The sequence below is a fragment of the Danio rerio genome, chromosome 14, assembly GCF_052040795.2.
Source record: "Danio rerio strain M-AB ecotype USA chromosome 14, GRCz13ab, whole genome shotgun sequence".
NCBI lineage: Eukaryota > Metazoa > Chordata > Actinopteri > Cypriniformes > Danionidae > Danio > Danio rerio.
The window spans coordinates 794,762-822,500 of record NC_141034.1 but is presented as its reverse complement, the minus strand read 5'-3'; the positions used below and the strand labels follow the sequence as shown (position 1 = coordinate 822,500).

The window sequence follows — 27,739 nt, the reverse complement described above, 5'->3', positions numbered from 1 at the left end:
CCAGCGGCTGCAGCGAGCCTGTAGTAATGAAGAGCCTGAGAGAGAACACAAACAGCTTGAGAAAATGACAAGGGAGACGAGTAGTAGCAGAATTCAAATGAATGCATCAATAGAAAACATCAGATCTGTATTTGCTTTAATCTGAATTAAAAAGATCAGTTTCCGTGCGGTTTGGGCTGTTCACAGTGTCATGACAAAAACAGATCTAAGAAAACAGATTTGAGCCACCTCTGCCTAAAATACCAAGAGATGGTAAACGTTCCTGCAACTCTAGAATCCTGCATACGCAAACACATGCAAATCTGCATAACTCTGCACACCTTGCGCAGGTCTCTCTGCACTCCTCGTCCTCTCTCGTAACACACTCCCACATTGAACTGAGCTTTACTGTAGTGATGCTGCGCTGCCGTCAGGAAGCAGGAGAAGGCCGTTTCTAAACGCCCGGATTTAGCGCTTTCCAGACCTGAACATGAGGACAGAAGCACAGTCAGACACACACACGGGCCTCAGTGAGTGTGTTTGTGTATGAATCTGTCTGTCTGCGTGCCTGTGTGTGTGTGTGTGTGTGTGTATATATATAAGTGAGAGAGAGAAAGAGTGCATAACTGTGTTTGTGTGCATGCATGCGTGTGTGTGTGTGTGTGTGCGCGTGTATATTTTTGTGTGCATGTCTCTGTGTGTGGGTTAGGGTTGTGTGTGTATTGTGTATTGGTGTGTGCGTGTGTGTATCTTTGTGTGGTCGTGTGTGCATGTCTGTGTATATATGGGTGCATGTTTGAGTGTATAAATAAATAAATGTGTGTGTGTGAGTGTGAGTGCATATTAGTGCTTGTGTGCATGTGTACAGATGTGTGTTTGCATGTCTCTGCATGAGAATGTGTGTGTGCTTTACCAATGATGTTGAGGATTATGGGAACACTGCCGTTCGCCACCACTTGTAAATGCTGCACTGCTGCGTCGACTGACACACACTCCTGCAGAAAACACACACCATAAAGACCATTAACACTGATTATATTATAATATTGTAATGCTGATTCTGCTGTTATTAGGTAGAATCTTACCTGTGCTTTGGGCTGTTCAGCAGACAGAGTTTCACCTGTGAGGAAAAACACACGGATATATATAAATATATATATATATATATGTGTGTGTGTGTGCGTGTTTCCGTGTGTGTGTGTGTGTATATGTCTGTCTGTCTCTCTGTGTATATATATGTGCGTGTCTGTGTGTTTATATGTGTGTGTGTGTGTGTGTGTATAAGTCTGTGTGTATATATATGTATGTGTTTCTGTGTGTGTGTGTATATATGTCTGTCTGTGTGTATATATGTATGTGTGTGTGTGTGTCTGACCACAGTAGTGTGCGCTGCTCTCTGGCTCTTCCTGCTGGTGATGATCAGTGTGTTCAGTCTGCAGGTCTGATCTCTGCTCTTCTTCTTCAGTGTTTTCTTCAAGACGTTCATCACTGAGGCTGCTGCTGCTGCTGTCGCTCTGATCTGGAGTCTGCAGATCCGCTCGCAGACACTTCACCGGCACAACACTCGGCCTCGACACTAGAAGAACAATCTGACTTTATAATAACAATAATAATAACAATAACAATAATAATAATAATAATAATATATGGGATTCTGTTTTAATTGAAGTAAATGTCACTAACATACAGTTGAATTCAAAATGATCCCCCATTCTGTAAATTTCACCAAGTGATGTTTAACAGAGCGAGGACATTTGTACTGCACTTCCTATAATATTATCATTTTCTGGGGAAAGTTTTATTTTTTATTTTGGCTGGAATAAAAGCAGTTTACACATTTTTACTCAATCTTAAGCTCAATATTATTAGTCCAGAACATTCATTATAGTCTACAGAACAAACCACTGTTATACAATGCCTTGCCTAATTGCCCTAACTTTACCCTAATTACCCCTTTAAATGTCACTTTAAGCTGAACACTAGTGTCTTGAAGAATATCTAGTCTAATATTATGTGCTGTCATCACGGCAAAGAGAAAATAAACCAGTTATTATGTGTAGAAATGTGCTGAACAAAATCTTCTTTACAATTTCACAGGAGGGCGAATGATTTTTCCTTCAACTGTATGTCGGTAAATCAACTCCAGCTACACACACACATATGCATTGGTCTGCCTGCGCTGGGGTGCGTTTCCCAAACAACAACGTAACTCAAAGTATGCACCATTTAGAAAATGAACAATGTAGTGACGAGCGTTTCCCAAAACCCGTAGTTTCTCTGTCGCAGATCCATCGTTTGAACCATGTTGGTCATAACGTAAAACGTCCTTAATGATCCTCTAAACAGGGTGGAGTAACGACTTCTGTAGAGAAGAACCCCATCATTTCTTTGTGCAAACTATATTGTTTTACACGCACACACATTTAAAAAAAATCCAATATTAGTTTTGGTTAAAACATGCATAACGTTTTCCATAATATATGCGAATTGAACACATACTTGGAATAGAAAACAGCTAGGAACTATGTTTCCAACTACAAGCTCCAAAGGTGTAGTTCCAAGCATACAAATTTGCCACGCAGTTTGCGAGTATTCGTTGGAACAATGGATTTGGGAAATGCGACCTTAGTTGACCATACTGATGGTTTTGGAAACGCACCCCTGGCCTCTGATTGGTGTACATGTGCTGTGATTGACAGCTGGACTCACAGATGTCGATCAGGAGTGTGTATGAGCACTTCTTCAGGAGAGCGCGGTCTCCGGTGTGTGTCGACGCAGAGCTGTGATCCGCAGGAGATGACAGACGAGTGTGAACCCTGCGGCAGAGCTGCATGAAGAGCACCGCGGCGGCACCCTGCACACATACATGCATAAACAAAAACACAAACCACACACACACACACACACACCACACATTTAAATTTATAATATTTGCACACACAAATGTATGTATACACACACAAACACACATATATGACAAAGACATGTATACAAATACACATGGATATATACACAAACATATATATACATGCACAACAAACATACACACACACACACACACACACAATACAAAAAACACATACAACACAGATGTGAGTTAATAACACAGAGCAGCACACATGATCATCAGAGACAGACACTCAGACAGTAGTGTATTTGCTGACCCAGCCCACTGCATCCAGAGCGCTGTATCTCGGCACACCAGCAGAGCAGAACTGAGATGTGCGTCTTTTCTTCTGCTCATCTTCACCTGCATGAGAGCTGAAACACACACACACACACACACACACGTTTACGGTATGAGTGATGCACTACACATATCTGTATTGGTCTGTAACCATTAGGTACAGGATGGTGTGCACACACACACACTGAACAATACTGAATTCAATCCTTTTAAGTGTGGGTTGTGTCCTCCTTATATGATCCGTTACACCTCGAACACTTGCAAATACATTACTGTATAGCATCCAATAGAAAATATTCAATAAAAACTGAGATTTCTGAAGGGTGTATGCTGAGTGCTGTATATAAAGCACACACTTTTGAAACATTAGAATGTGTGTGTGGTTTCCAGTACCTGCTGCTGTCAGAAGTGTGTCGTCCGCCACTCAGCACTGAAGAGTTCAGCAGCTCGTCCTCCACATGATGAGCTGGAGAGAGACGCAGCGGAGCAGAGCGGCTCCACACTACACACACAACAACACAAAACACACACACAAAATAAAGTTGTTGTTTTTTTATTAGCACAATCATTCAGTGACACTGCCCCTATATTGTTTACCACGCTACTTTGAATACTGGGGTCTGGAATCACATGCAAGTATGACTTCAAAACAACATTGACAGTGAGCAATGTTGTACTTTGATAGTCAATGGCTGCTAATGTGATGTTCTCTATTCAGAATATGCAATGTTTACTGTGAGGAGTGTGTGTGTGTGTGTGTGCACATTTTAATGAATGAAAATATAACTTAGGCAAGTTTAAAAGCAACAGAAGTCTATACAAGTTGGTTTTATATTCGCACATTCCTTCAGTGACAGTATGTGGCATGCTCCCTATACTGTTTACAATAGTACATTGAATATTTGGTCAGAAATGACATGTAGGTGACTTCAACACAACATGATCACTGTTTTTTTTACTTTGAGCAATGATGTACTTTGATAGTCACTGTCTGCTAATGTTATTTCTCTATTTAGTATTTAGCAAAGACTACTTTTCTGAAATGAAATTATTAACGATAAAGTCTGGAAGTGTGAATATAAAACCAGCTGTACCCCGGTCTATCACAGGAGCGTGTGAGTGTGTGTGTGGTGATTTCATAACTCATTAACTAAGCAAATAATTTAAACGTGAACATCTCAAAAAGTAAAGCAGATGACGTGTTTGATTTGTAAAACAGTGCTCGATAATTCACTTTGCATCTGATCTGCAACAAATCTGAAACTATCGTCAAACTGAACATAATGTGTGTTTAACTGGGATACACACGACTGAAGTCTTCATTATGTAGTAGATGAAAGCGACGCGTGTGTAGTCTGAAACAATGTAATACAATGTATCAATGTGTCGTGAAACAATGTAACAAGTGCATCAATGTATCCGAGTGGACACTGATGTATCTTTTTAACGGTTACGTCATCACTATCGCTCACCTCTGCTGACTAAGCTCTGGATGCGCCACATGTTTGTGTGTGTCCGCTGTTGTTGTTGTTTTCAGCGTTTATTCGGCTTCAGAAACTCACGCCATGATGTTTTCAGAGAGTCACGAGTTACAGCGAGCGCAGTGAAGGGCGAACAGCGGAAATGACGCAACAGCCCTACAAAACACACTACAGTCTGACAGGAGCTGAACTTCTACGTTTTGCAAGGCAAATATTTTATACATAAACAGAAATTTTCGAAATTTATACCAAAATGCAATATTTTTTATTAGAAATTGAAAAATTGAAAAAGTCTCTAATACAAATCAAAAACAAAAAGATGTAATGTTAGATTTCATGAAGGAATTTTTCTCTAGTACTGATCCCCCGCTGTAGTCAATGATTGTATCCTGAGTTATTATTTTTGTTTATATGTATAGAAGTATTTTGTAAGACTATTTTATTTTTTATTATTATTTCAATTTTTTAATTGTATATATTTTTTTATCTCTCCTGTTATGTTTTTGCTTCAGTATCATTTTTGGTTGTTATTTTTGTAACTATAGAAATGTTTTTGGATATAGTATATATACGAATTGTTGTATTATCACTTTATGTAATGTTTCAAAGCTTTAATAATTTTTTTTAAAAAGTCTGACAGGAGCTGAGCATGTAGTTCACTTTAGCGCCTGCCAGAGGCCGCCAAACACACACACACACACACACACACACACACACACACACACACACACACACACACACATATTCATACATAGACACAAACACAAACATGCAGACTTATATAATGGCTACTCTGCCGTCAGATGTGTGTGTGTGTGTGTGTGTGTGTGTGTGTGTGTGTGTTGTGTTTTATCTGCAGCTGTAGTCTCGGAGCGTGGTGCTCTTCTGTGATCTTCTTTGCTCTGCTCTTGAATTATCCTGTGGTGATCTCCTCCTGCTCACAGATGAGGAACTGTGTGTGTGTGTGTGTGTGTGTGTGTGTGTGTGTGTGTGTGTGTGTGTGTGTGTGTGTGTGTGTGTGTGTGTGTGTGTGTGTGTGTGTGTGTGTGTGTGTGTGTGTGTGTGTGTGTGAACCGATGGAAACCCTCAAAGAGAACTGCTCTGTGGTCAGCCTCAGCCACAGGAGAGGAGCTGTCCTCATTCAGGCTCAAGTGTTTTTGCATCTCGTCAGTCTGAGCCATGCTGGGTAAGATATTTAGTTAAATAATACTAATTACATCATTATTACCATCATCATCACCAATTACCAATTATTACTTTTGTAATGACTCACAGTGAAAGTGAATGACCTGACACAACAGTGGTTCTTACAGTATAAAACACATTACGCCTGTGGAGAGTCCTAAACCACCAATACCAATGTGTGTGTGAATGTCTGTTTGTGTGTATGCATGTGTCTGTGTGTGTTTGTGTGTGCATATCTATATATGTACTTATGTATGTGTGTGTGTGTGTGTGTGTGTGTGTGTGTGTGCGTGTGTGTGTGTGTGTGTGTGTGTGTGTGTGTGTGCATATTTCTATATGTGTAAATGCACTAAAAAACACAAGTTATTTATTTAACCCAACGGTTGAGTTAAAAGTATTTGATGTTTGTTGGGTTATTTTTTATCTTTATTGGGTTATTATTTATTAACTTAACCAGTTGGGTTAAATATTTGGTGCTTTGTTGGGTGATTTATTTTATTATTACTCTACCAGTTGGGTTAAAAAAATTCAATTTCAACAGTCAACTGATTTACCTGACACAGAACAGCTGTGTTAATATGTGTACGTAATGTTGTTTTTGCATTATAACATTTTTTATGCTTAAGCTCAAGTTTATTTATTTCAAATTATCTCTTCATTTCGTGTTTTTTCTATCCATTTCACCCGCACTCTTAATTATTGATGATACAAACATGCACTTCATAGCTGATCTATAATAAATGGATAAAAACGCTGTGTCTGGAACCTAAAATGTAGTGGAAATAAAGCATTTTTAATATTTTTGTAAACTGTATGATATTTATTTACACAGTCAAATTTATAAAGTTATTAGTAGTACTAGTAATAGTAGCAATAGTAATACCATAATGAAAAAAATAACATTTATTCAAAATAAATCAAATTATTTAACCCAAGTTGGGAAGGTGCTATAATAAACTACAGTTGGGTTAAATGTCGGGGTATTTTTAACCCAACTATTCTAACAGAGTGCTTAGGGCCTCAGGGAAAGGGGACACTGACCAATGCCAACAAGCTTATTTCTCAAGACATATTTTTACCCTATTTAAACGTACTTTATTATTATTATTATTATTATTATTATTATTATTATTATTATTATTATTATTATTAATATTATTATTATTCCTCCTGGTGCTCCAGTTTCCCCCATAAGTCCAAACACATACAGTACATGTGAATTGGGTAAGCTAAATTGTAAGAGTGTGAATGAGTGTTTATGGGTGTTTCCCAGTACTGGGTTGCAGCTGGAAGGGCATCCGCTGTGTACATGTGCTGGGAATAGTTGGCTGTTCATTCCGCTATATTGACCCCTGACAAATAAAGGGACTATAAGCCGAAAATGAATTAACTAACTCTTCTTATTATTCTTATTCTTATTACGGCTTATTATCATATTATTATCATAGCTCTTTCATGAATTAGTATCATGTAAAATCTGTCTATAACCATTAAGATTTTAACACTGAAAGATTTTCAGAACTGGGGGACGCTACGAATAGTGAGACGTTCCTTCTGTACATGCAAATATTAAAATCTAATCACAAATTAACTGTACCTAATGAGTTTGTGAGGTAGTTTTTATTTGAGAATTTGTTTGCATTTTATATTACACTATACGAGGATAAAGGTTCCACATTAGATATCTGAGAGCGTTTTGGGTTTTAACGACAGGGCCATAGCTGGAACTGCCTAGGGCCCCCAAATCACTAATGAAACACAGACAGAGAGAGAGAGAGAGAGAGAGAGAGAGAGAGAGAGAGAGTCCTGCAGTGGAGACATGCATCATCTTCATTAAGTTTCTCTGAACTTTAATGAGAGGCTCGTCTGAGCGCCGGAAGGAGACAAAGTGGGAAGAAGAAGAGGAGAAGAAGAGGAAAAGGAGGAGGAAGAAATAGAAGAGGAACGGGAGGAAGAAGAAGTGGAGGAAAAGTAAGAGGAAGAGGCGCAGAGGGGGCAGAGACCGACAGACTGAGGGATGGCCACCGGAGGGATCACCACACTCCCGGCCGCTCCGGACGCCGAAAACAGCAGCTTTCCCGCGGGCAGCTTCAGGGATCCCAAGCGCCTGTACTGCAAAAACGGAGGATTCTTCCTGCGGATCAACGCGGACGGCCGAGTGGACGGAGCCCGAGACAAGAGCGACCCGCACAGTGAGTAATGATGGACTTATGTTCGCACATCCCTTCATTTTTCAACGAAGTTGTGTCGCTAAATTATCTGACGTCACCATCATACTTTGAATATTGTGTCTGAAATCGCATATGCTAGTCTTCGAAACAGCATTAGCACTATTACACTGACTGTGAACACTGCTGTGCTTTGATACTCATTGGCTGCTAATATGATTTCCATATTTATAATTTGAAAGTAATACTTTGCTGTAGTTTTATTGTTAAGGAGAAAAAATGTGCGAATAATCAAACTTTATGACGGGAAAACAGCAGCAGGACATGGCTTATAACGGCACAAAGGCTCTTTATGCGTCTGTTGTGGAGCACAGATGAATATCAGGGCCTAATGATGATTATTGTGATGACGTCAGGTTTCCAGCTTCACTTAAAAGTGTGTGTTATTTTCAGAAAAGTTGACGAACACACGCAGTTCAGGAGTTCACAGAGAGCTGTCTGTTTGATTCTGTGTTACATCATGGAGATTTTCCTCACAACTTTCAAAACCTTTATAGAGTCTGGTGTGTGTGTGTGTGTGTGTGTGTGTGTGTGTGTGTGTGAGTGAATGAAAAGTAAATAATTTCCATATTCGGTCAGGCTCAGTTGAAGAAGAGGAGATGAAGGCCATGAGTTAAAGTTGAAACTGAAACTAACATCTCTCCGGACTCACTGATTAAAAATCCTGTTGTTAAGAGCAACCACTGAGTGACGTTTCACAAACCACGCCCACCCAAAGCTTCATTTATTGACCTCCACCGTGAAATAATACTAAAGCAATCTACAGTAACTGCTTAACCATACTATATTAAAGTGTATTGATCATGCATATATTGTAGTATTTACAACTCTTTAACAAATGCCTTAATAAACTGTAATAAATACTGTAATACACTTATATAAGAGTTAACTGGTGTATTAGTACACTCTCAGAAATCACCCCAACCTTTTCAAAAGGTACAAATTTGTACCTAAAAGGTGCACATTAATACCTCAAAGGTACATATTAGAACCTATAAAGTACAAAAGTGTTCCTCTTAAAATGTGTAGGTACTAATATATACTTTTGAGGTACCAATATGAACCCTTACAAATGTGTACCTTTTGAAAAGGTACCACCCCAGCGACAACTCACCCACCTTTATTTCAGTGTATAATATACTATAGTTGTAAACACTACAGTATTGGGTCATTTGTTATATTACTATAGTTCTTGTGTTGCCATATCAACTGCAGAATCACAACAATAAATTGTTATAGTTGTTGTGTTACCATAGCAACTGCAGAATCACAACAACAATCAATTACTATAGGAGTTGTGGTGCCATAGCAACTGTAGATTCACCACTACAGTTTCATGACTATTGTTGTTGTGTTACCATGGCAACTGCAGAATCATCACTACAGATTAATTACTATTGTTGTTGTGTTACCATAGCAACTGCAGAATCATCACTACAGATTAATTACTATTGTTGTTGTGTTACCATAGCAACTGTAGAATCACCACAACAGATTCATTTGAGCACTTTACTATTATATAGTTCAAGATCACTGCAGTATTTGTTATACATTACTATAGTATTTTTTCAGGCATTTATTTGTCCATTGTTTACATCATGTCTGTGCTGGAGGGGAACACTTTAGGGGAACGCTACAGGGGAACTGATGAACTAAATTGACCATAGTGTATGAGTGTGTGTGTGATTGAGTGTGTATGGGTGTTTAACAGTGCTGGGTTGCAGCTGGAAGGGCACCCGCTGTGTAAAACATATTATGGAATAGTTGGTGGTTCATTCTACTGTGGCGACCCCTGATAAATAGGGGCCTAGGCTGAGGGAAATTGAATGATTAACTGATATCAGAGCAGTTGTGTGAGCTCTGAGGCTGGTAATCAGTGCAATCTGTTGAAATAGCCCATCACAGGTTACTGCAGGTCATGATGACATCATCGTTATCCCCAAAACACTGAAAGCATGAATGTGTTTGAGTAATTAATCAAATGTAAATAAATTAAGCATTTTATTTACTTAATTAGCAACTATATGTTTGTTGTGATGGACTGAAGGTGTGTGTGTGTGTGTGTGTTCTCCATCAGTTCGTCTGCAGCTGCAGGCGACGGCAGTGGGTGAAGTACTCATTAAAGGCATCTGTACCAACCGTTTCCTTGCCATGAACGCAGACGGACGACTGTTCGGGACGGTGAGTCACATATAAAGCAGATGATCCTGCAGAGATCCTGCACACACAAATGCAAGCACACACACACACACTCATACATAAGACAAACATTTACACACACATACATTCATACACACACACACACAGACGCATTCATGCAAGCACGCATGCACACAGACAGACACATTCACACACTCTCACACATACATACAGACACACACACACACACACACACAGCTCACTAGTGCTCTGAGCTCCTGAAACAATGCAGTCATTGATGTGAGGGTGTTGGTCAACAGTGAATGCACATTTATTCACACACACTCTCAGTCTAACACACACCTTGTCAAAACTTCACCGGACGCCCTCAGCCTCCCTCACACACACTCATTCTTCAGCTTTAATATCCTGTGTGAATCTGAAAGGCGTCAGGTTACAGGTCAGTGTTACAGACAGATCCACATTCCTGTCAGGAGCTGATTTCCAGACCTCCGCCTCCAGGAAAACACAGCTTGATCCTCCAGTAAAACACACTGATGTTGAGGAGAGCAGCGGACACACACTCGAACATGTTTAATGAGCAACACAAGCCGGAACATCAGCATCAGGTTCAGCTCATGGAGAGGCTGTCGAGAGGGTCGCAGGTGGAGCTCATTAAAACAAGTCATTTAACTGTCAGTCATTTAGGGCGGAGCTATCAGTAATTAAGGGCGTGGTTATCGGTCATTTAGGGCGGTACTATCAGTTACTTAGGGCGGGGCTATTAGTGAGATACTAAGAGCGGAGCTACTAGAAATGAAGGGTGTGGTTGTCAGTTATTTTGGGTGATACTATCCATTACTTAGGGCGGGGCTATTAGTAAGATATTTAGGGCGGAGCTATCAGATATTCAAGGTGTGGTAATCAGACATTTAGGGGGATACTATCAGTTACTTAGGGCGGGGCTATTAGTTAGACATTAAGAATGGGGCTATTAGTTATTTAGGGTGGGGCTATCAGTTACTTAGGGCGGGGCTATTAGTTAGACATTTAGAATGGGGCTATTAGTTATTTAGGGTGGGGCTATCAGTTACTTAGGGTGGGGCTATTAGTCAGATATTTAGGGCAGGGGTATCAGATATTAAAGGTGCGGTAATCAGACATTTAGGGAGGTACTATCAGTTACTTAGGGCGGGGCTATCAATTACTTAGGGCGGGGCTATTAGTCAGATATTTAGGGCGGGGGTATCAGATATTAAAGGTGCGGTAATCAGACATTTAGGGGGTACTATCAGTTACTTAGGGCGGGGCTATTAGTTAGACATTTAGAATGGGGCTATTAGTTATTTAGGGCGGGGCTATCAGTTACTTAGGGCGGGGCTATTAGTCAGAAATTTAGGGCAGGGGTATTAGATATTAAAGGTGTGGTAATCAGACATTTAGAGGGGTACTATCAGTTACTAGGGCGGGGCTATTAGACATTTAGAATGGGGCTATTAGTTATTTAGGGCGGGGCTATTAGTCAGATATTTAGGGCGGGGGTATCAGATATTAAAGGAGTGGTAATCAGACATTTAGGGGGTACTATCTGTTACTTAGGGCGGGGCTATTTGTTAGACATTTAGAATGGGGCTATTAGTTATTTAGGGCAGGACTACCAGTAATGTAGGGCGGAGCTTTCAGTAATTAAGGGCGTGGTTGTAAGTCATTTAGCACAGGGCTACCAGTAATGTTGGGCGGGGTTATCAGTGATTTTGCTCTGGGTTATCAGTAATTTAGGCGGGCTGTCAGTCATTTAGGGTGGAGTTATCAGTAATAAAGGACATTGTCATTTGTCATTTTGGGCGGGGCTATCAGTTGATTTGGGTGTGGAGCTATCAGTGATTTTGGGCTGGGTTATCATTCATTTAGGGGGGCTATCAGTCATTTAGGACGGAGCTATCAGTTATTTATGGCTGGGTTATAAGTAATTTGGGGCAGGACTATTAGTCCTTTAGGCCGGGGTTATCAGTTATTTTGGGTGGGGCTATCAGTCATTTAGGGAGGAGCTATTAGTCCTTTAGGACGGGATTATCAGTCATTTAGAATGGGGCTATCTGTTATTTAGGGTGTGGTTATCAGTCATTTAGGGCAGGAATATCAGTCATTTAGCGAGGGAATATCAATCTTTTAGGGCATCAGTTTGTGTGTCGTTTCTGCCCTGCTTTCAAAACACCCATCTTTCAACAATCCAGTCAGTTCCATAAAGACAAAGTTCACTTTAATTTGCATGAATGTCATGATATGGGAAATAAGGAAAATGTTAACTTCCGTTAAGAAAGTGAAGAACTAAGTGTAAAACACAAATGAAATCTCTCTTTCTCTCTCTCTGTCTCAGAAAAGGACCACAGATGAATGTTATTTCCTGGAGCGCCTGGAGTCCAACAACTACAACACATACAGATCCCGCAAGTATCCCGACTGGTACGTGGCTCTGAAGAGAACCGGCCAGTATAAAAGCGGCTCTAAAACCAGCCCGGGACAGAAGGCCATCCTGTTTCTGCCCATGTCGGCCAAATGCTGATGGAGAAATCAGAGATCAGACAAGACAACCTCCATCCACTCTCTGGAAAATATGTCACAGGAGCCCAACACACACATTGGAGAGCACAGACGGCGGGTTTATTTGCTCATGTTCGGTCATCTCAGAGAATTCAGCAATATCTGCAGATGCTTTGGACAATCTGGAGCCAAATCGGCCCCAAATCCCACCGATATGATCTCACATCCAACTTTCCAAAACAGTCCTCCAGTGTACTCCCTGAAGCGCGGGCAGTTTCACAGATATACGTCTGACTGTGAGGAATGCTTGTACAGCCACAAAATGTGAGTTATTTAATGCTGCTCCATGTAAAAGGCTTTCCATACTGTATTTTAGAGGTAAAAAGGGCTTTAAACACAGGGTTTTGCTTTAATGAAGGGATTCAGTGCACAGCATGAATGTTTCACACAGAACTTTATTCTATTTTTCATACGGCATGTTGATTGAGAAAAAGACTTTATTTTCATGAAGGTCTTGATTGTTATGCGAGTAAAGGTAACAGTCGTTTTGTTGAGGTTTCTCTGAGAAATCTGCTGCTTAGGTTTGTTTTAGGAGCACATCAGAAACTGATCATCATCTATTTATCACACACACTCTTGAAAGTCAAAGTGTTTTGAGGTTCAACACAGAACATTTCATCAGCTCTTCAAAACAGATTAAACCCAACCTTCACAGTTAAATCTAAAAGCAGTAATTATACAGGGTATTATTCATTTTATTTATTAAATAACACATTCAATTGTATTTTATCAACATCTACCCCTAACCCAACCCTCACAGTAATGTAAAGTAATTAAGGGGGGCTATCAGTTAATTTGGGCATGGCTATGTTATTTAGGGCAGGGTTAATAGTAATTTAGGTGCAGCTATCAGTGTTTTTGGGGGGTTATCAGTGATTTAGGACAGAGCTATCAGTGATTTTGGGCGGGGTTATCAGTCATTTAGGGCGTGGCTAGCAGTGATTTTGGGTGAGGTTATCAAATAAATTTAGGGCGGAGCTATCAGTATTTGTGGGCGGGGTTATCAGTATTTTAGGACAGAGCTATCAGTGATTTTGGGGGGTTATCAGTGATTTAGGGCGGAGCTATCAGTGATTTTGGGGGGTTATCAGTGATTTAGGGCGGAGCTATCAGTGATTTTGGGCAGGGTTATCAGTGATTTAGGGCGGAGCTATCAGTGATTTTGGGCGGGGTTATCAGTCATTTAGGGCGGAGCTATCAGTGATTTTGGGGGGGTTATCAGTGATTTAGGGCGGAGCTATCAGTGATTTTGGGCAGGGTTATCAGTGATTTAGGGCGGAGCTATCAGTGATTTTGGGCAGGGTTATTAGTGATTTAGGGCGGAGCTATTAGTGATTTTGGGCGGGGTTATCAGTGATTCAGGACAAAGCTATCGGTGATTTTGGGCGGGGTTATCAGTCATTTAGGGCGGAGCTATCAGTGATTTTGGGGGGGTTATTAGTGATTTAGGACAGAGCTATCAGTGACTTTGGGTGGGGTTATCAGTCATTTAGAGCGGAGCTATCAGTGATTTTGGGCAGAGTTATCAGTAATTTATGGCGGAGCTATCAGAGATTTTGGGAGGTGTTATCAGTAATTTAGGGCGGAGCTATCATTGTTTTTAGGCGGGGTTTTCAGCAATTTAGGGCAAAGCTATTAATTTTGGGAGGGATTATCAGTAATTTAGGGGGGCCATCAGTCATTTATGATGCATATGAATATATATGAATAATAGAATAATCCAGAATAGACGGCTATCCCAACCCTCACAGTAATGTAAAAATATTCATTATTGTTGTACAATATCACAAATATGATGCTATATTGGAGAGTATCCATAGCTGTATCCCTTCTAGACTTTACTCAAATGCTCGGCACATAAAATGATACTTTAAAATTATAAAATAAAATAATATTATATATAAAATTCTGTTATAAAATTATACATATATTACTAATCGCAATCATTTTCCAATATATATCGTGCTGCCCTATTTTAAAGGTCCTGTGAAGCTGTGAAATCTGCTTTTTTATTGGATGTTTGATGTAATCTTAATTGAAACATGAAAAGAGGGCGGGGCATAGAGTAGTCCCTCCCCTTTAAAAAACTATATAAATATTTGGTGAGTGTTAAGAGTGTTTGAGCTCAAATGAAAAGCCAATGAGAAGAAGGGGGCGGTGCATGCCAGACACTAGACAGCATCTGATTGGTCAGAAAACTTGATAAGTATGAGGCAACGACAAAAAAAACTCGATCCATTTAATATCGAAAGAGAAAAACTGCAAACTATGGATGTTTATATCAGGTTTATATCTTATAAATGCTAATTTTGTCAGTTTCTGAGCTTATAGATATCTTTAAAACTAACATACTGATAATGACTTCTAAAAAACATATTTTAACTTCATGGGACCTTTCAAATGGCCCCTTTAGAGTACTGTTTCCCACCGTCAGGCATGGGTCTGTGATAGAGCTGATAGAATAATCCAGAATAGACGGCCGGCAGCTCCTCCATGTGCAGGTCTATGTGCTGGAAGCCGTTCTCCAGGCCGTACAGCAGCAGTTTGGCGATGCGGCTTGTGATGGGTGTGGTTTCGCTGGTCTCCGCCAGCTCTCTCAGATCCAGCCAATCACAGCGCAGACATTCGTGCGTGCAGATGTGTATGCTGTGTGAGAGCGGCTGCAGCCTGCAGATCAGGTACAGGTCAGACATCCCGAAGGCTCCTGGGTGAGTGTGCTGCTGGCGGAGGCTGAGGAGAGACCGGAACTCTGAGCGCACGCCCGTCTCCTCAAACACCTCCCGCACTGCTGTATCAGCTGCAGAAACAGACAAATATATATGAAGGGGGATGGAGTAGAGGGTGGGTGTGGGTCTGCTGTATATGACACACACACTAAAATATAATAATGTCCTGGGCAAAGATTAATCGCATCCAATATAAAAGTTTTTAGTCATAGTGTACAGGGGTTGGACAATGAAACTGAAAGGCCTGGATTTAGATTCATTAGTTTGGTGTAGGACGGGTGTCCAAACTCAGTCCTGGAGGGCCGGTGTCCTGGAGAGATTAGCTCCAACCCTAATCAAACACACCTGAACTAGAAAATCAAGCTCTTACTACATATACTAGACCAGGGGTGTCTACGCTCAGTCCTGGAGGGCCGGTGTCCTGCTTAGTTTAGCTGCAACCTGCTTCAACACACCTGCCTAGAAGTTTTAGTATACCTGGAAAAAGCTTGATTGGGGCGACACGGTGGTGCAGTAGGTAGTGCTGTCACCTCACAGCAAAAAGGTCGCTGGTTTGAGTCTTGGCTGGGTCAGTTGGCGTTTCTGTGTGGAGTTTGCATGTTCTCCCTCCGTTTGTGAGTGTTTTCTCTGGGTGCTCCGGTTTCCCCCACAGTCCAAACACATGCGGTGCAGGTGAATTGGGTGGGCTAAATTGTCCGTAGTGTATGCGTGTGAATGGGTGTGTATGGTGTGTTTCCCAGAGATGGGTTGCAGCTGGAAGGGCATCCGCTGCGCGAAACACTTGCTGGATCAGTTGGCGGTTCATTCCGCTGTGGTGACCCCAGATTAATAAAAGGAATAAGCTGAAAAGAAAATGAATGAATGAGCTTGATTAGCTGGTTTGGGTGTGTTTATTTGGGGTTGGAACTAAAATATGCAGGACATCAGCCCTCCAGGACTGAGTTTGGGCACCCCTGTACTAGAAGTAAGTTGGAGCTAAACTCAGAAGGACACTGGGCCACCAGGGCCGAGTTTAGACACCCTGGTGTAAGTTCTCCTCTTGTAGCCAATACAACGTTAGCTGCTCTTGGGAATGACAGATAGCAGTCCTGCACATCGGTCAGAGGGATTTTGCGCTGTTCTTCTTCAAAATAGTGTCCAGGTCTCTGCGAAATACTGCTGGAGGAAAACCTTTCCTGACTCACTTCTTCAAAACACCTCAAAGTGCTCAATAATATTCAGATCTGGGTGCTGTGCAGGCCATGGGAGATGTTCAACTTCACTTTCATGTTCATTAAACTACTCTGTTAGCAGTTTAGCTGTGTGTATTACAATGTTTGACCCATGGTCCTCCAAAATGGGTCAGTTGCCCTTGGCAGTGACCCAGCGCCCATCTAGCACAAGTATTGGTCCTAGGGAATGCCATGATATTGAACCCAAACCATCACTGATCCACCCTCATGCCTCACTCTGGGCATCAGCAGTCAGGGTGACACGCTTTTTTGGGGCTTCTCCACAGCGTAACTCTCCCGGTTGGGGAATCCAAGATTTTTGGCACTGGCATGAGTGACCGAAGGTTTGGCAATAGCAGCCGGGCATGTACAGTATAATGACCCTGTGGATCTCCCTACCAACAGTAGAGTTGGGATGCACATTTACCATGGCTAATTTACTGTGTCTACATGACATCTCGGCAGGGGCGCCGCTAGGCAGGGGAAAGTTAGGACGATTCTAAGGGCCCGCACATTTAGGGGCCCCCAGAGACATTATCAGCCCCCAACCCCCCATTGGCGCTTCACTTTCGTCCGCAACCCAAATACCCCCGCTCTTCACTTTCGTACAACCCCTAACCATTCCATTGTAAGGAATAATCTGATGATGAGCTGTTGAATGAAGTCTGTTTGTCATTTTGTGAAACACTTTAATAAACTTGCAATATAAGAACACTATTTTACAACACAGATGCACAAGATATTTGATCATCCGAGCTGCTGGAAACGTCACACACTCTGAACTGTAACACATCTGTTTACTGTCTTTTATATCAGTTCAGTTTTAGATGAACACACCGCAGGCAAAACGTCTTTTATTATATGTTATCTTTTATAGTCAAGCCTTTATACAGATCATTTATTTTTCAGAGAGAGCAGTATTATAATGTAAAGATGTTGCTGATAATAATAATAATCCAGTGTACAGTCTACACACACACACACATGCACACGCGGAAGTATTTGTGTAACTCTCGAGTGTCTCAGATGATGATCTTTTTGCAGCAGGTCATGTTTTATCTGCATTTTATTGCATTATCTTACCAATGTTTTCTCCGAGATCTGAAAGACCCCCGGGAAACTTCCAAGCATTCTTAGTCTGAAAGGGACAAATAAAGTTGCATGTTATTATTCCAGAAATGATTCTATTTTTACAGAAATGCATCATTGTATAGTTCTGTTTTCTGTTTCTGCTTCACTTTCACAGATGATCTGAATATTATTTATGTGTAATAGCAGTACAGTATGAATAGTTTTCCTTTAGTGTTATTATTGTTGTAGATTGTGGACTGCTGCACGGCATTTCCATCGTTAAGGTAATCTAGAAAATGCTGCTAGTTTTATCTCACACTTTGATTCTTACTTGAGTAGTTTTCTGTCTAAAGAAATGTAATAGAGCAGAACATTTGTGTGCAAAGGAATGTACCGTTTGTATTATCAATAAAGATCAACTCATATTTTTGTGGGCAGTTCTGTGTGTATTTGTGATTTTACTCATGGTGTGTAGATTACGTCACACATTTAGCTATACTGCAAATACAAAATCAGTTTGCTGAACAGCATTACAGTCATTTAAGCATTAAGATGAGTTAATATCTATGAAATTATACAAATTAAAGTTTTTTTTTTGCCATTTTAGATGTAACATACATATTTAATTATTTTTAATTAACTTTCAAATATTTCCTAAACATTAAGATTTTTTTACAACACATATTTTATTATAACATCTCTAATAACTGATTTATTTTATCTTTGCTATGATGACAGTGCATAATATCTGGCTAGATATTGCTCAAGATACTAGTATTCAGCTTAAAGGGACATTTAAAGGCTTCACTAGGTTAGGGGGCTAATAATATTAACCACAGCAGTTTTTCTTTTTTCCTAAATATTTAGTTTGATTCTAAATACACTGTTATATATTCTGTGTTTTCTGTATTTTGTGATTCATGTTTCTCTGGATATCTGAAAAGGGTGTATTTCTGGAGGGGTTTAATTGTTTCCACACTACAGAAACCTCCTCCTCTTTTATTACCACATTGATGCGCCCTGATTTGATCTCCTCAGCCTGGAGAAATGACTCTGAAATGAGTCCACATCTGACCTCTGAAGCCCAGGACATTATTCAGAGCTCTCCATCAGATTACGAAGACTACATTACCAGTGAATAAGGGCCAAAGTGGACTGTGACGTAAGATAAAAGACGAAAACAATCAAGAGCCATGTGTGTGTGTGTGTGTGTGTGTGTGTGTGTGTGTGTGCTGACCAGAACAAAACCAGCTGTTTATTTCACTGGAAAACACTCTTTAGGCTGAATCTAACCAGGTAACAACACAATACTGTAGTCACTTATAGTAAAAACTGTTGTGTCTTTGAACCACAGTAAAGTACTTCAATTAATCTGTTGTGGTGATTCTACAGTTGTTATAACAACACGACAACTATAGCAATTGGTCTGTTGTGGTGATTCTATGGTTGCCATGGCAACACAACAATTATAGTAATTGGTCTGTTATGGTGATTCTACGGTTGCCATGGCAACAAAACAATTATGGTTATTGGTCTGTTGCGGTGACCCTACGGTTGCCATGGCAACACAATTATAGTAATTGATCTGTTGTGGTGATTCTACAGTTGCCATGGCAACATAACAATTATGGTTATTGGTCTGTTGCGGTGACCCTACGGTTGCCATGGCAACACAACAATTATAGTAATTGATCTGTTGTAGTGATTCTACAGTTGCCATGGCAACACGACAACTATAGTAATTGAACTTTTGTGGTTATTTTAAGGTTGCTATGGTAACAATGTAATCTGATGGTGATATTTTTATGATTTTGAAAAAAAAACAAGTAATTTTGACTGTACAGTGTATTGTAAGAGCATGATTAGCAGAACTACACTATATATGACCAGGACATGTGTAAAGTGACATAAGGGGTCTCCAAATTTAGGCATAAGATTCATTTTGTCCTCCAGGGTCACAAACATTAATATATCTGAATATATCAATGACCTGTAGTGTATGTGTTTAGAAGAGAAGCTAGTGAATTATTAAACGCCACTGTGTGTGTGTGTGTGTGCGTGTGTGTGTAATGTACACAGCTCTCAGGTACAGCACTCTTCAGTCTGCTTCTGACCACACATTTGTTTGCTTGAGCCCCAAATTATAGAGGAGAAACTGTTGAGCTGACACTGAAATCATTCCTGCTTTATAAGAAGCACAGACGCTTATATCAGACTCAGACTGATTCTGTACCTTATTTCTGTCCTGAACCACGAGCACTTTGCCATTGGATTCATCCAGAACAGCACCTTAACACACACACACACACACGAAGAAACCATTAATGAGGAAAACAACAGACAGGGACCATGTGTGTGTGTGTGAGCGAGAGAGAGAGAGCGAGAGAGAGAGAGAGAGATTAAGTGTGTACATTTGTGTGTGTGTGTGTGTGTGTGTGTGTGTGTGTGTGTGTGTGTGTGTGTGTGTGTGTGTCTGTCTGTCTGTCTGCTTGTGGATGTGTGGTTTTTTTATGACCTACTCCGGAACTCAACAACTTCCTCTTTTCCCTGTGGTTATTCAGCCATAACACACACACACACACACACGCGAGCGCGCATGCACACACACACTCAAAATAAAATAAACAAAAACTTTTTGAGGAAAATATATTTCTTAATGACTTTAGTTCAGATAATAGATGAAGGGCTGCTGACTAATATATATAATTAATCAACCCATCAATGTATATAAGTAATTAAATTGCATCATTACACAACTGATCTGCATGATGATTTCTGCGGTTATTAACAGAAGTAATCCTCTCAGCTTCTAACAATGAGTAAATCTGTGGTTGTAATAGAAGCCGAGAGGGCTGCTGAACTGGAAATCACACAGAAAGGTTGGGTAATTATTAATGGGTAATCTGGATAATTATTCTTCATTGTTAAACTATTCAAACATGGAAATTCAGCAGCTTTAATCAAACATACACACACACACACACACACACACACACACACACACACACACACACACACATCCTGAAGGTGATCTCAGGACACTGTCTGGGCATCTTTCTGGGCATGTTAAAACATGTCTGTGTGTGTGTGTGTGTGTGTGTGTGTGTGTGTGTGTGTGTGTGTGTGTGTGTGTGTGTGTGTGTGTGTGTGTGTGTGTTTGTAAGAGATCCAGCTGAACGGCGCCACCTGCTGTTTCACAGAAGTGTTTATCTGCTCCTCTACTGTCTTTCCTCTAATGTTGTCAACTTTATTTTACTAATGTGGTTATAAATATCATATTCATTCTTGTTAAATAGAAAAAAATTAGGCCTTCTTTAATTATTTAACAATAAAACAATCAAATAACTGGAGCTCTTTGTACGTCAGTTTTAAAAATGTTTGTTTTTCCCTTTATTGTGCTCATGTTGCACTGATTCCTGCTTCTAGTTGTTTTGTTCTTTTATATGGTTTCTTGCTGTTTCTTGTTGCCACAGCGGAATGACATCCAACTTATCCAACACATTTTTACACAGCTGATGCCATTCCAGCCGCAACCCACGCGCCAACCCAGACTCTGCTCAGACTAAAGTGTCATCACTGAACAGAAATAATGTCCAGTATAGAATATAAAGTCCTGCTGCAGTGGAGACAGAAGGAAGATTGTGTCTGACTCCATCATGAGCTTGGAGGACTGCATCCATACATCTCTGACATGACTCACATCACTGATTAATAAAGTCATCTGGAATGAAGAAGAAAGCCTTCAGCAGGATCCCAGAGTTCATCAAGAGTCTCTGTGTTCATCTTCAACACCTCCTCCTTCATCAGCTCAATAATGTTGATGTCTGGTGACTGGGCTGGCCAATCCTGGAGCACTCTCTGCTTTGAGGAGCTTTGATGTGGAGGCTGAAGTATGAGCAGGAGCGCTATCCTGCTGGAGAATTGTCCCTCTCCTGTGGTTTGTAATGTAATGGGCAGCACAGATGTCTTGATACCTCAGGCTGTTGCAGATCTCTCGCACGCCCCCATACTGAATGACCCCAAACCATGATGTCTCCTTCACCAAACTTGACTGATTTCTGTGAGAATCTTTGGTACATGCTGGTTCCAGTAGGTCAACTATTTGAACTAGTGCTTAAATAAGCAAAATCTAGAGGCCTTCGCCTTTCATAAAAACACGTCTGACACCACATGATCAACTAGAAGTCAAGTTAGTATTTACTGTTCCTAAAACTTGGATGAACCACAAGACTTTTGTCAGGTAGTGTGTGTTAGTCAATGTTTACAGGTTTTCAGTTTTCTTCAAACTATCTTCTTCAGTGTCCAACAGAAGAAATAAACTCATAAAGGTTTGGAAACACTCGACGGTGAGTAAAGAGTTTGTACATCTTAATTTTTGGGTGAACTATCCCTTTATATGGACTCTATATAACTGTACTATAATACACTCTACTACAGTATGATTCAACATTATATAGTACTGACTATAGATGACCACAGTATTTCTTCATGTGGGTTTTTCCTATTTAAAGCTGTTGTTGTCTTACCAGCGACTCCGACCTGGTGTGTGGCGAATGCTGGCAGCCGGTTCTGCCCCTCCGCGAGCCACACACTCAGAACAGCCTGATCTCCGCGCGCGTGGTGGAAACTGAAGCCGTGACGTGCAGCAGCAGAACACACACGAGACTGAGAGATGGGGACATGGAGCCATACTGCAACACGGCCTTCTGAACGCCACTGATGCAGAGACACTGACACACACGCACACACACATTTACAAATATTATTATTTACTTATAGAAATTTGCACATTTATTACACATTTTAGTTTCATATTTAGACATAAAAAAACAGGCCACACATTTGTTTTCATATATAAAAGCAAAAACATAAAATCATGCCAAACACCGCAGAGATTCAATGAGTTAAACTGTTCTCTGATATCTTCATAGAAGGTGCTTAGGTAAGTTTAAAAAGTCTCCAGAAATGGTTTTATATGCTCATTTATTACTCCATAAAAAGCCCCTACAAGCAGAAGCTCTATGGTGACCATTCCAAATATGGTCAATAGAGATCAAAGATGCCCCAAAGTAAGGCCCGCTGGCCAAGGTGGCCCACTGTAACCTTTGATTTGGCCCAACATCGCATCTGAGAGGAGAGTGAGTATGATGGAGAGGTTGTGGGGAATGCCTTTAACACAGAGATCTTCATTTCTAATTTGACATAACTTTTGTGTTTGTTTTATTGCTGAGCTACAAAAAGCAAACTGAAATTAAATGTTTTAATTAAATATTGTAAATAAATCTAATGTAAATAGTTACACACCGGATAGAGAACTATGCAGAAGACAAGCAAATCATCAAGGCAAAAACAAGTGTAATTCTGTTATGAATTAGATTGCTTTGCTTTTACTGTAATAAGTTCATTATATTACTGTATTAGTTTATGTAATGTAAGCATGGGCCGGTATCAGATTCTGACGATATGATAAACTTGGATAAAACTATCACGGTATTGTGATTACTGCTCTAAATTAAGTTCTTTTTAAATGTCTGGGTAAAAAACTCAAACTTTTTCCCCCTTTGAACACAATTTATTTTATTTTGAGAAACATTTATCCTTTTTGGAGCTGTAAACATGTCAGGCTAAATAATTCAAATGAATCATTGACTTCTGCTGTCTTCAGGTTCAAAAACACGTATTTTACCATTTAAAACAACATCCTATCATCCCATGCCTAATATAAAGTAATGTTTGTCATTTTTAAATATTATTAGAAAATTTGGAAATTACTCATGTCAACTATATTTACCTTCAGCCCACTGGCCTCAATCAGGTTTGGTTTTTGGCCCTTCATGCGAAAAAGTTTGGCACCCCTAGAGCTTCTGGTTGTAGGTGTAGGAGGCAACATCAACATCGCCACATAAACTTTGTCAGATATGACAGCAGAAACATTCAAAAGGCTTTTCTTTAGAATTTTCTGTGGATCAGTGAATTAAAAAAAATCCAAATATATAAAACAACTGTAACACTGATAATAACCAGAAATGTTTCTCTAACAATAAATAACAATTTTGCATTTCTTTGCAAATAACTATTTACAGAAGTGTTTATCTGCATTATTTTATTGATAGGTAAATAATTATTATAATCATTTTCATAAATGGAAATAATGCCGGCCTTCTTTTAATTGTTTTCTGAATTGTTCTGAATTTTTATAAAGAAAAACAATAAATAATAATAATAATAAAATAACTGAAGCTTTTTTTTTCTTTTTACTGTAGTTTTTTTTACTTTATATCTTTACAACTCAGACTTTATTTCACAGAATTCCGAGTTTGTATCACGCAATCAGATAAAATAAAAAGTCTAGGTAAAAAGTTTTTAATCTCAACTTTATATTTTATCTACATTTTTTCTCATTCAGTGGCAAGAACTGGCTTTCAGCTAATTACTGTAAGTTAGGTTCAACACTCGCTGAATTAACTACTTTAAAAGAAATCCATTATTTTGATTGTTATGACGAATGAATAATGAATAAATTAAGCCAAAAGATGAGCTTTTATCATTTAAAAACACTTTGGGGAAAAAACACTCATCAGATGGTGTATTATTCTCGTACCCTTCAGCAGATCACTGAACTCCTCCTCGCTGATGTCCGGCGGAAAGTCTCGCACCGTCACGCCGCCAAACCGATCAACATCTCCGGCCAGCAGAGGCGGACAGAGCCGCTCCTCACCGCCGGAGCAGAAGTGAGCAGCGCCGGCGGAGACCAGTCGGAGCTTTCCGAAGACAGAGGAGGCCCTGGAGGAGCCAGAAGTGACCCTAAAGAACCCAGAAGAGACCCTGTAGAACCCAGAGGAGACCCTACAGAACCCGGCTGACATGATCCAGATAGTCACCATCAAACCAAAACAACACGAGCGCCAACGCGCCGTAAACACTGCAGTACTCGCGCACAGGAAAATGCAAGGCAACTTAAGCAAGGCCGATTTATTTCTATAGCACATTTCATTCATAATGGTTATGCAACGTGCTTTACATAAAAAGAATAAAAGAAACATAAACGTATAAGAATCACAAAGAAAAAAGTATAAGAAAATAAAAACAACAAAGAATAAAAACAGATTAAATTGTGTTAATACATTTACATTTAGTCATTTAGCAGACGCTAAATAAGGTGTTAACTGCGTTTTAAGGAATGCATAAAGCATTTATAACTCTTTCTCTCTGTCTTTCTTTCTTTTTTATTCATTTAATTATTTATTTTACATATATTTTTGCTGTTTGTTCAAATTATGATGGTAAGAAGGATGTCAACTTTTTCAGTAATGTTAGTATAAGACATGCTTCAGTTGAATCAAATCTATGTATTTATTTAAATTACATCTTGCATTTCTGGTTACTGTGGGTCGAGCTCATAGGTCTATACAAACTATGCATCTAATCCTCTATTATGATTTTACTATAATGCGTATAATACTTTACTTTTAGGCTATATGTAGATAAAAACAGATTTAAAAAAATGCTAATTTACTCAATTCGCATTGGTATGACATGAAAAGATTGTGTTGAACCCTGCATTTTTTAGTGTTACATTGTTTAACCAGGAAACATGAGAAGACTCATTAACAACGTGTCATGATGACATAAACAAACAACCACAGCTAGTACAAGTAAACATCCACTACTGAAAACAAGGAATTTATCAGCACAATACATCATTATTTTTATTATTCAGTCCAAATGAACCTATGATTAAAGCTATCTAGTCTAGGATTTGATTAATTATTATCAAGTACAGTGATACTTTGTTTTAGGTACATCTGCAAAAAATGCAATGTTAAGACTTTACTTTTTATCTGTTATATAAATGTATCTTTGCGTTTTCTGGTAATTAAATGAAAACTTTAGAGTATTAAATGAGATTTAGATTTAAAAAAAAGCTTAAAGAGTTTTACAATGGCTATGACACTTTTTTCAATACATTTAACAAGTTTCCTAAACTCTTAACACGGTTAGCACAACATCCGTCTTAGTGGGCTATACAATTAACACATTTCTTGTTGCTTTGACACAAAATGCATCCGCTTAAGGCCAGTTTAAAATGCTTGAACTTCTTTTACACACAAACTCAACCAAGACCAAAACAAGGTAACTTTTTACAGTCAAATTTACAAATGCTTTATGTCAGAACAGATAACTTCATGCTCTGAACACAACTTATATAGGCTCAAGACAAAGTGAACAGCTGTCCATATTGTGAATTAAAACACAAAAATATTCCCTGAATTTTATTCCATTGCCAATGAGAAAGTAGCGAAAACACTATAAATCATGTAAACAGAAGATCTGCTGCTGGCCTCATGAGTTCTCATGCTCTTCTCTTAATCTGCTCATTCTCAGATTCTCATCTTCTGCTTTCTTTCCTAAATAAAAAAAAAATCATCATCAACATCATCATCAGCTCTTCAGCATGTCAGATCCATAATACTGACGATCATGAGTGTGTCTGACCTGATGTGTGTCTCATGTAGAGGTGAAATCCTGCTAACAGACCCAACAGAAGCGTCATCTGAAGACTCCAGATCACCACAAACACCACAGACACTGAAGACTCTGAAGATACTGAAGACTCTGAAGGCATTAAAGACACTGACGACACTGAAAAATAACACAAATACATCAGTCAGCCAGCCAATCAATCAATCAATCAATCAATCAATCAATCAATCAATCAATCAATCAATCAATCAATCAATCAATCAATCAATCAATCAATCAATCAATCAATCAATCAATCACATACTTAGTCATTAAATTAATCAAAGAACCAATAAATCAGAGCTGATATGTATGTATGAGCACTAGTGAACACTGGAGTGTGTGTAAAACATTTACTTACCTACTACATTCACGTGTAGATCTTCTATAGATATTAGTATGCCATCAGAGTTAAAGACAAATAATCTGTAGATCCCAGAATCTGCTCTGGTCACTGGGTTAATTATCAGAGTCCAATCAATGACCTCCTCATTGGGTGTCTTATTATAGGGATTATATTCATTATTCATAACTGTGTTATTTTTTATTCCACAAACTGGATCATCTTTTGGGTTGTTTAATCGCATCTGTAGCTTCAGCTCATATATTCCAGGTTTCAGCAGCAGCTGCAGACTGAGCTTATCTCCAGGAGCAGCATAACAGGGATAAGACTGATCAAACCAGCAGAAACGCTCCACACCTGAAACACACACACACACACACACACACACACACACACACACACACACACACACACACACACACACACACACACACACACACACAAAGAAATGAAGTACAGTCAGACTAAACAAACAAACAAATGCTTATAAAACACATTTGAGGCAAAATATGTTAAGACATAACCAGACAAACCCTGACAGCTCATCAGTATCAAAATTATTCTGATTTATTCATTCATTCATTCTCCTTCAGCTTAGTCTCTTTATTAATCTGGGGTCGCCACAGCGAAATGAACCGTCAACTATTCAAGCATATGTTTTACACTGTGGATGTTCTTCCAGCCGCAACCCACTACTGGCAAACACCCATAAGGGAGCGCTGGGCACAAAGTAAAGCAGGGTAAAATGTAACAGAGTTTCAAGGTATTTACTCAGGGTTAACCATGCTTCCAAGGTTTTCACCACAGTGTCGGCAGATGTCTTCCTTAAGTGTAATTTGGAGAACTTTTTATATTAAAAATGTATATATATATAAAAAAAAGAAATTGTATTGCAGATAATGCAGATAAATGCATTGTATATTAATGGATAATAATGCTAATAAATCCAAATGTGTTTATCCAACAGATAAATAAATAAACATATTGTGCTATCTATCTATCTATCTATCTATCTATCTATCTATCTATCTATCTATCTATCTATCTATCTATCTATCTATCTAT

General features: G+C 39.4%; 3 protein-coding genes and 1 long non-coding RNA gene across 5 annotated transcripts in view; 2 read left to right on the top strand and 2 right to left on the bottom strand.

Annotated features, from left to right (window-relative positions):
• dele1 (DAP3 binding cell death enhancer 1) overlaps positions 1-4,762 on the bottom strand; it is a 9,074-nt gene extending 4,312 nt beyond the window's left edge. Inside the window, 9 exon segments of the mRNA NM_001080086.2 lie at positions 1-35; positions 321-463; positions 893-974; positions 1,065-1,099; positions 1,355-1,555; positions 2,689-2,833; positions 3,144-3,240; positions 3,560-3,668; positions 4,639-4,762. The exon segment at positions 1-35 is cut by the window's left edge and continues 127 nt beyond it. Coding sequence (NP_001073555.2) covers positions 1-35; positions 321-463; positions 893-974; positions 1,065-1,099; positions 1,355-1,555; positions 2,689-2,833; positions 3,144-3,240; positions 3,560-3,668; positions 4,639-4,669 — 878 coding nt within the window. The 5' untranslated portion in view covers positions 4,670-4,762.
• Positions 4,763-7,664: 2,902 nt separating this feature from the next.
• On the top strand, positions 7,665-13,185 carry fgf2 (fibroblast growth factor 2). Of its 2 annotated transcripts, XM_087280341.1 has the most exons (4): positions 7,665-7,803; positions 7,848-8,024; positions 10,138-10,241; positions 12,577-13,173. In XM_087280341.1, the coding sequence occupies exons 2-4, from the start codon at positions 7,850-7,852 to the stop codon at positions 12,760-12,762; spliced, it is 465 nt and encodes a 154-aa protein (XP_087136467.1). In that variant the 5' UTR covers positions 7,665-7,803; positions 7,848-7,849; the 3' UTR covers positions 12,763-13,173.
• A 1,840-nt stretch (positions 13,186-15,025) lies between these two features.
• On the bottom strand, positions 15,026-24,680 carry nudt6 (nudix (nucleoside diphosphate linked moiety X)-type motif 6; the record flags this gene model as incomplete). Its single annotated transcript, NM_001089522.2, is given in 5 exon segments — positions 15,026-15,597; positions 17,821-17,875; positions 20,042-20,097; positions 22,335-22,538; positions 24,410-24,680. Coding segments are annotated over 5 exon segments (987 nt in total), but the record flags the coding sequence as incomplete, so codon positions are not given.
• On the top strand, positions 15,074-18,245 carry LOC147833811 (uncharacterized). The gene is made up of 2 exons (XR_015507172.1): positions 15,074-15,793; positions 16,454-18,245. It is a non-coding gene; the product is annotated as an uncharacterized LOC147833811 (long non-coding RNA).
• Positions 24,681-27,739: the final 3,059 nt, after the last annotated feature.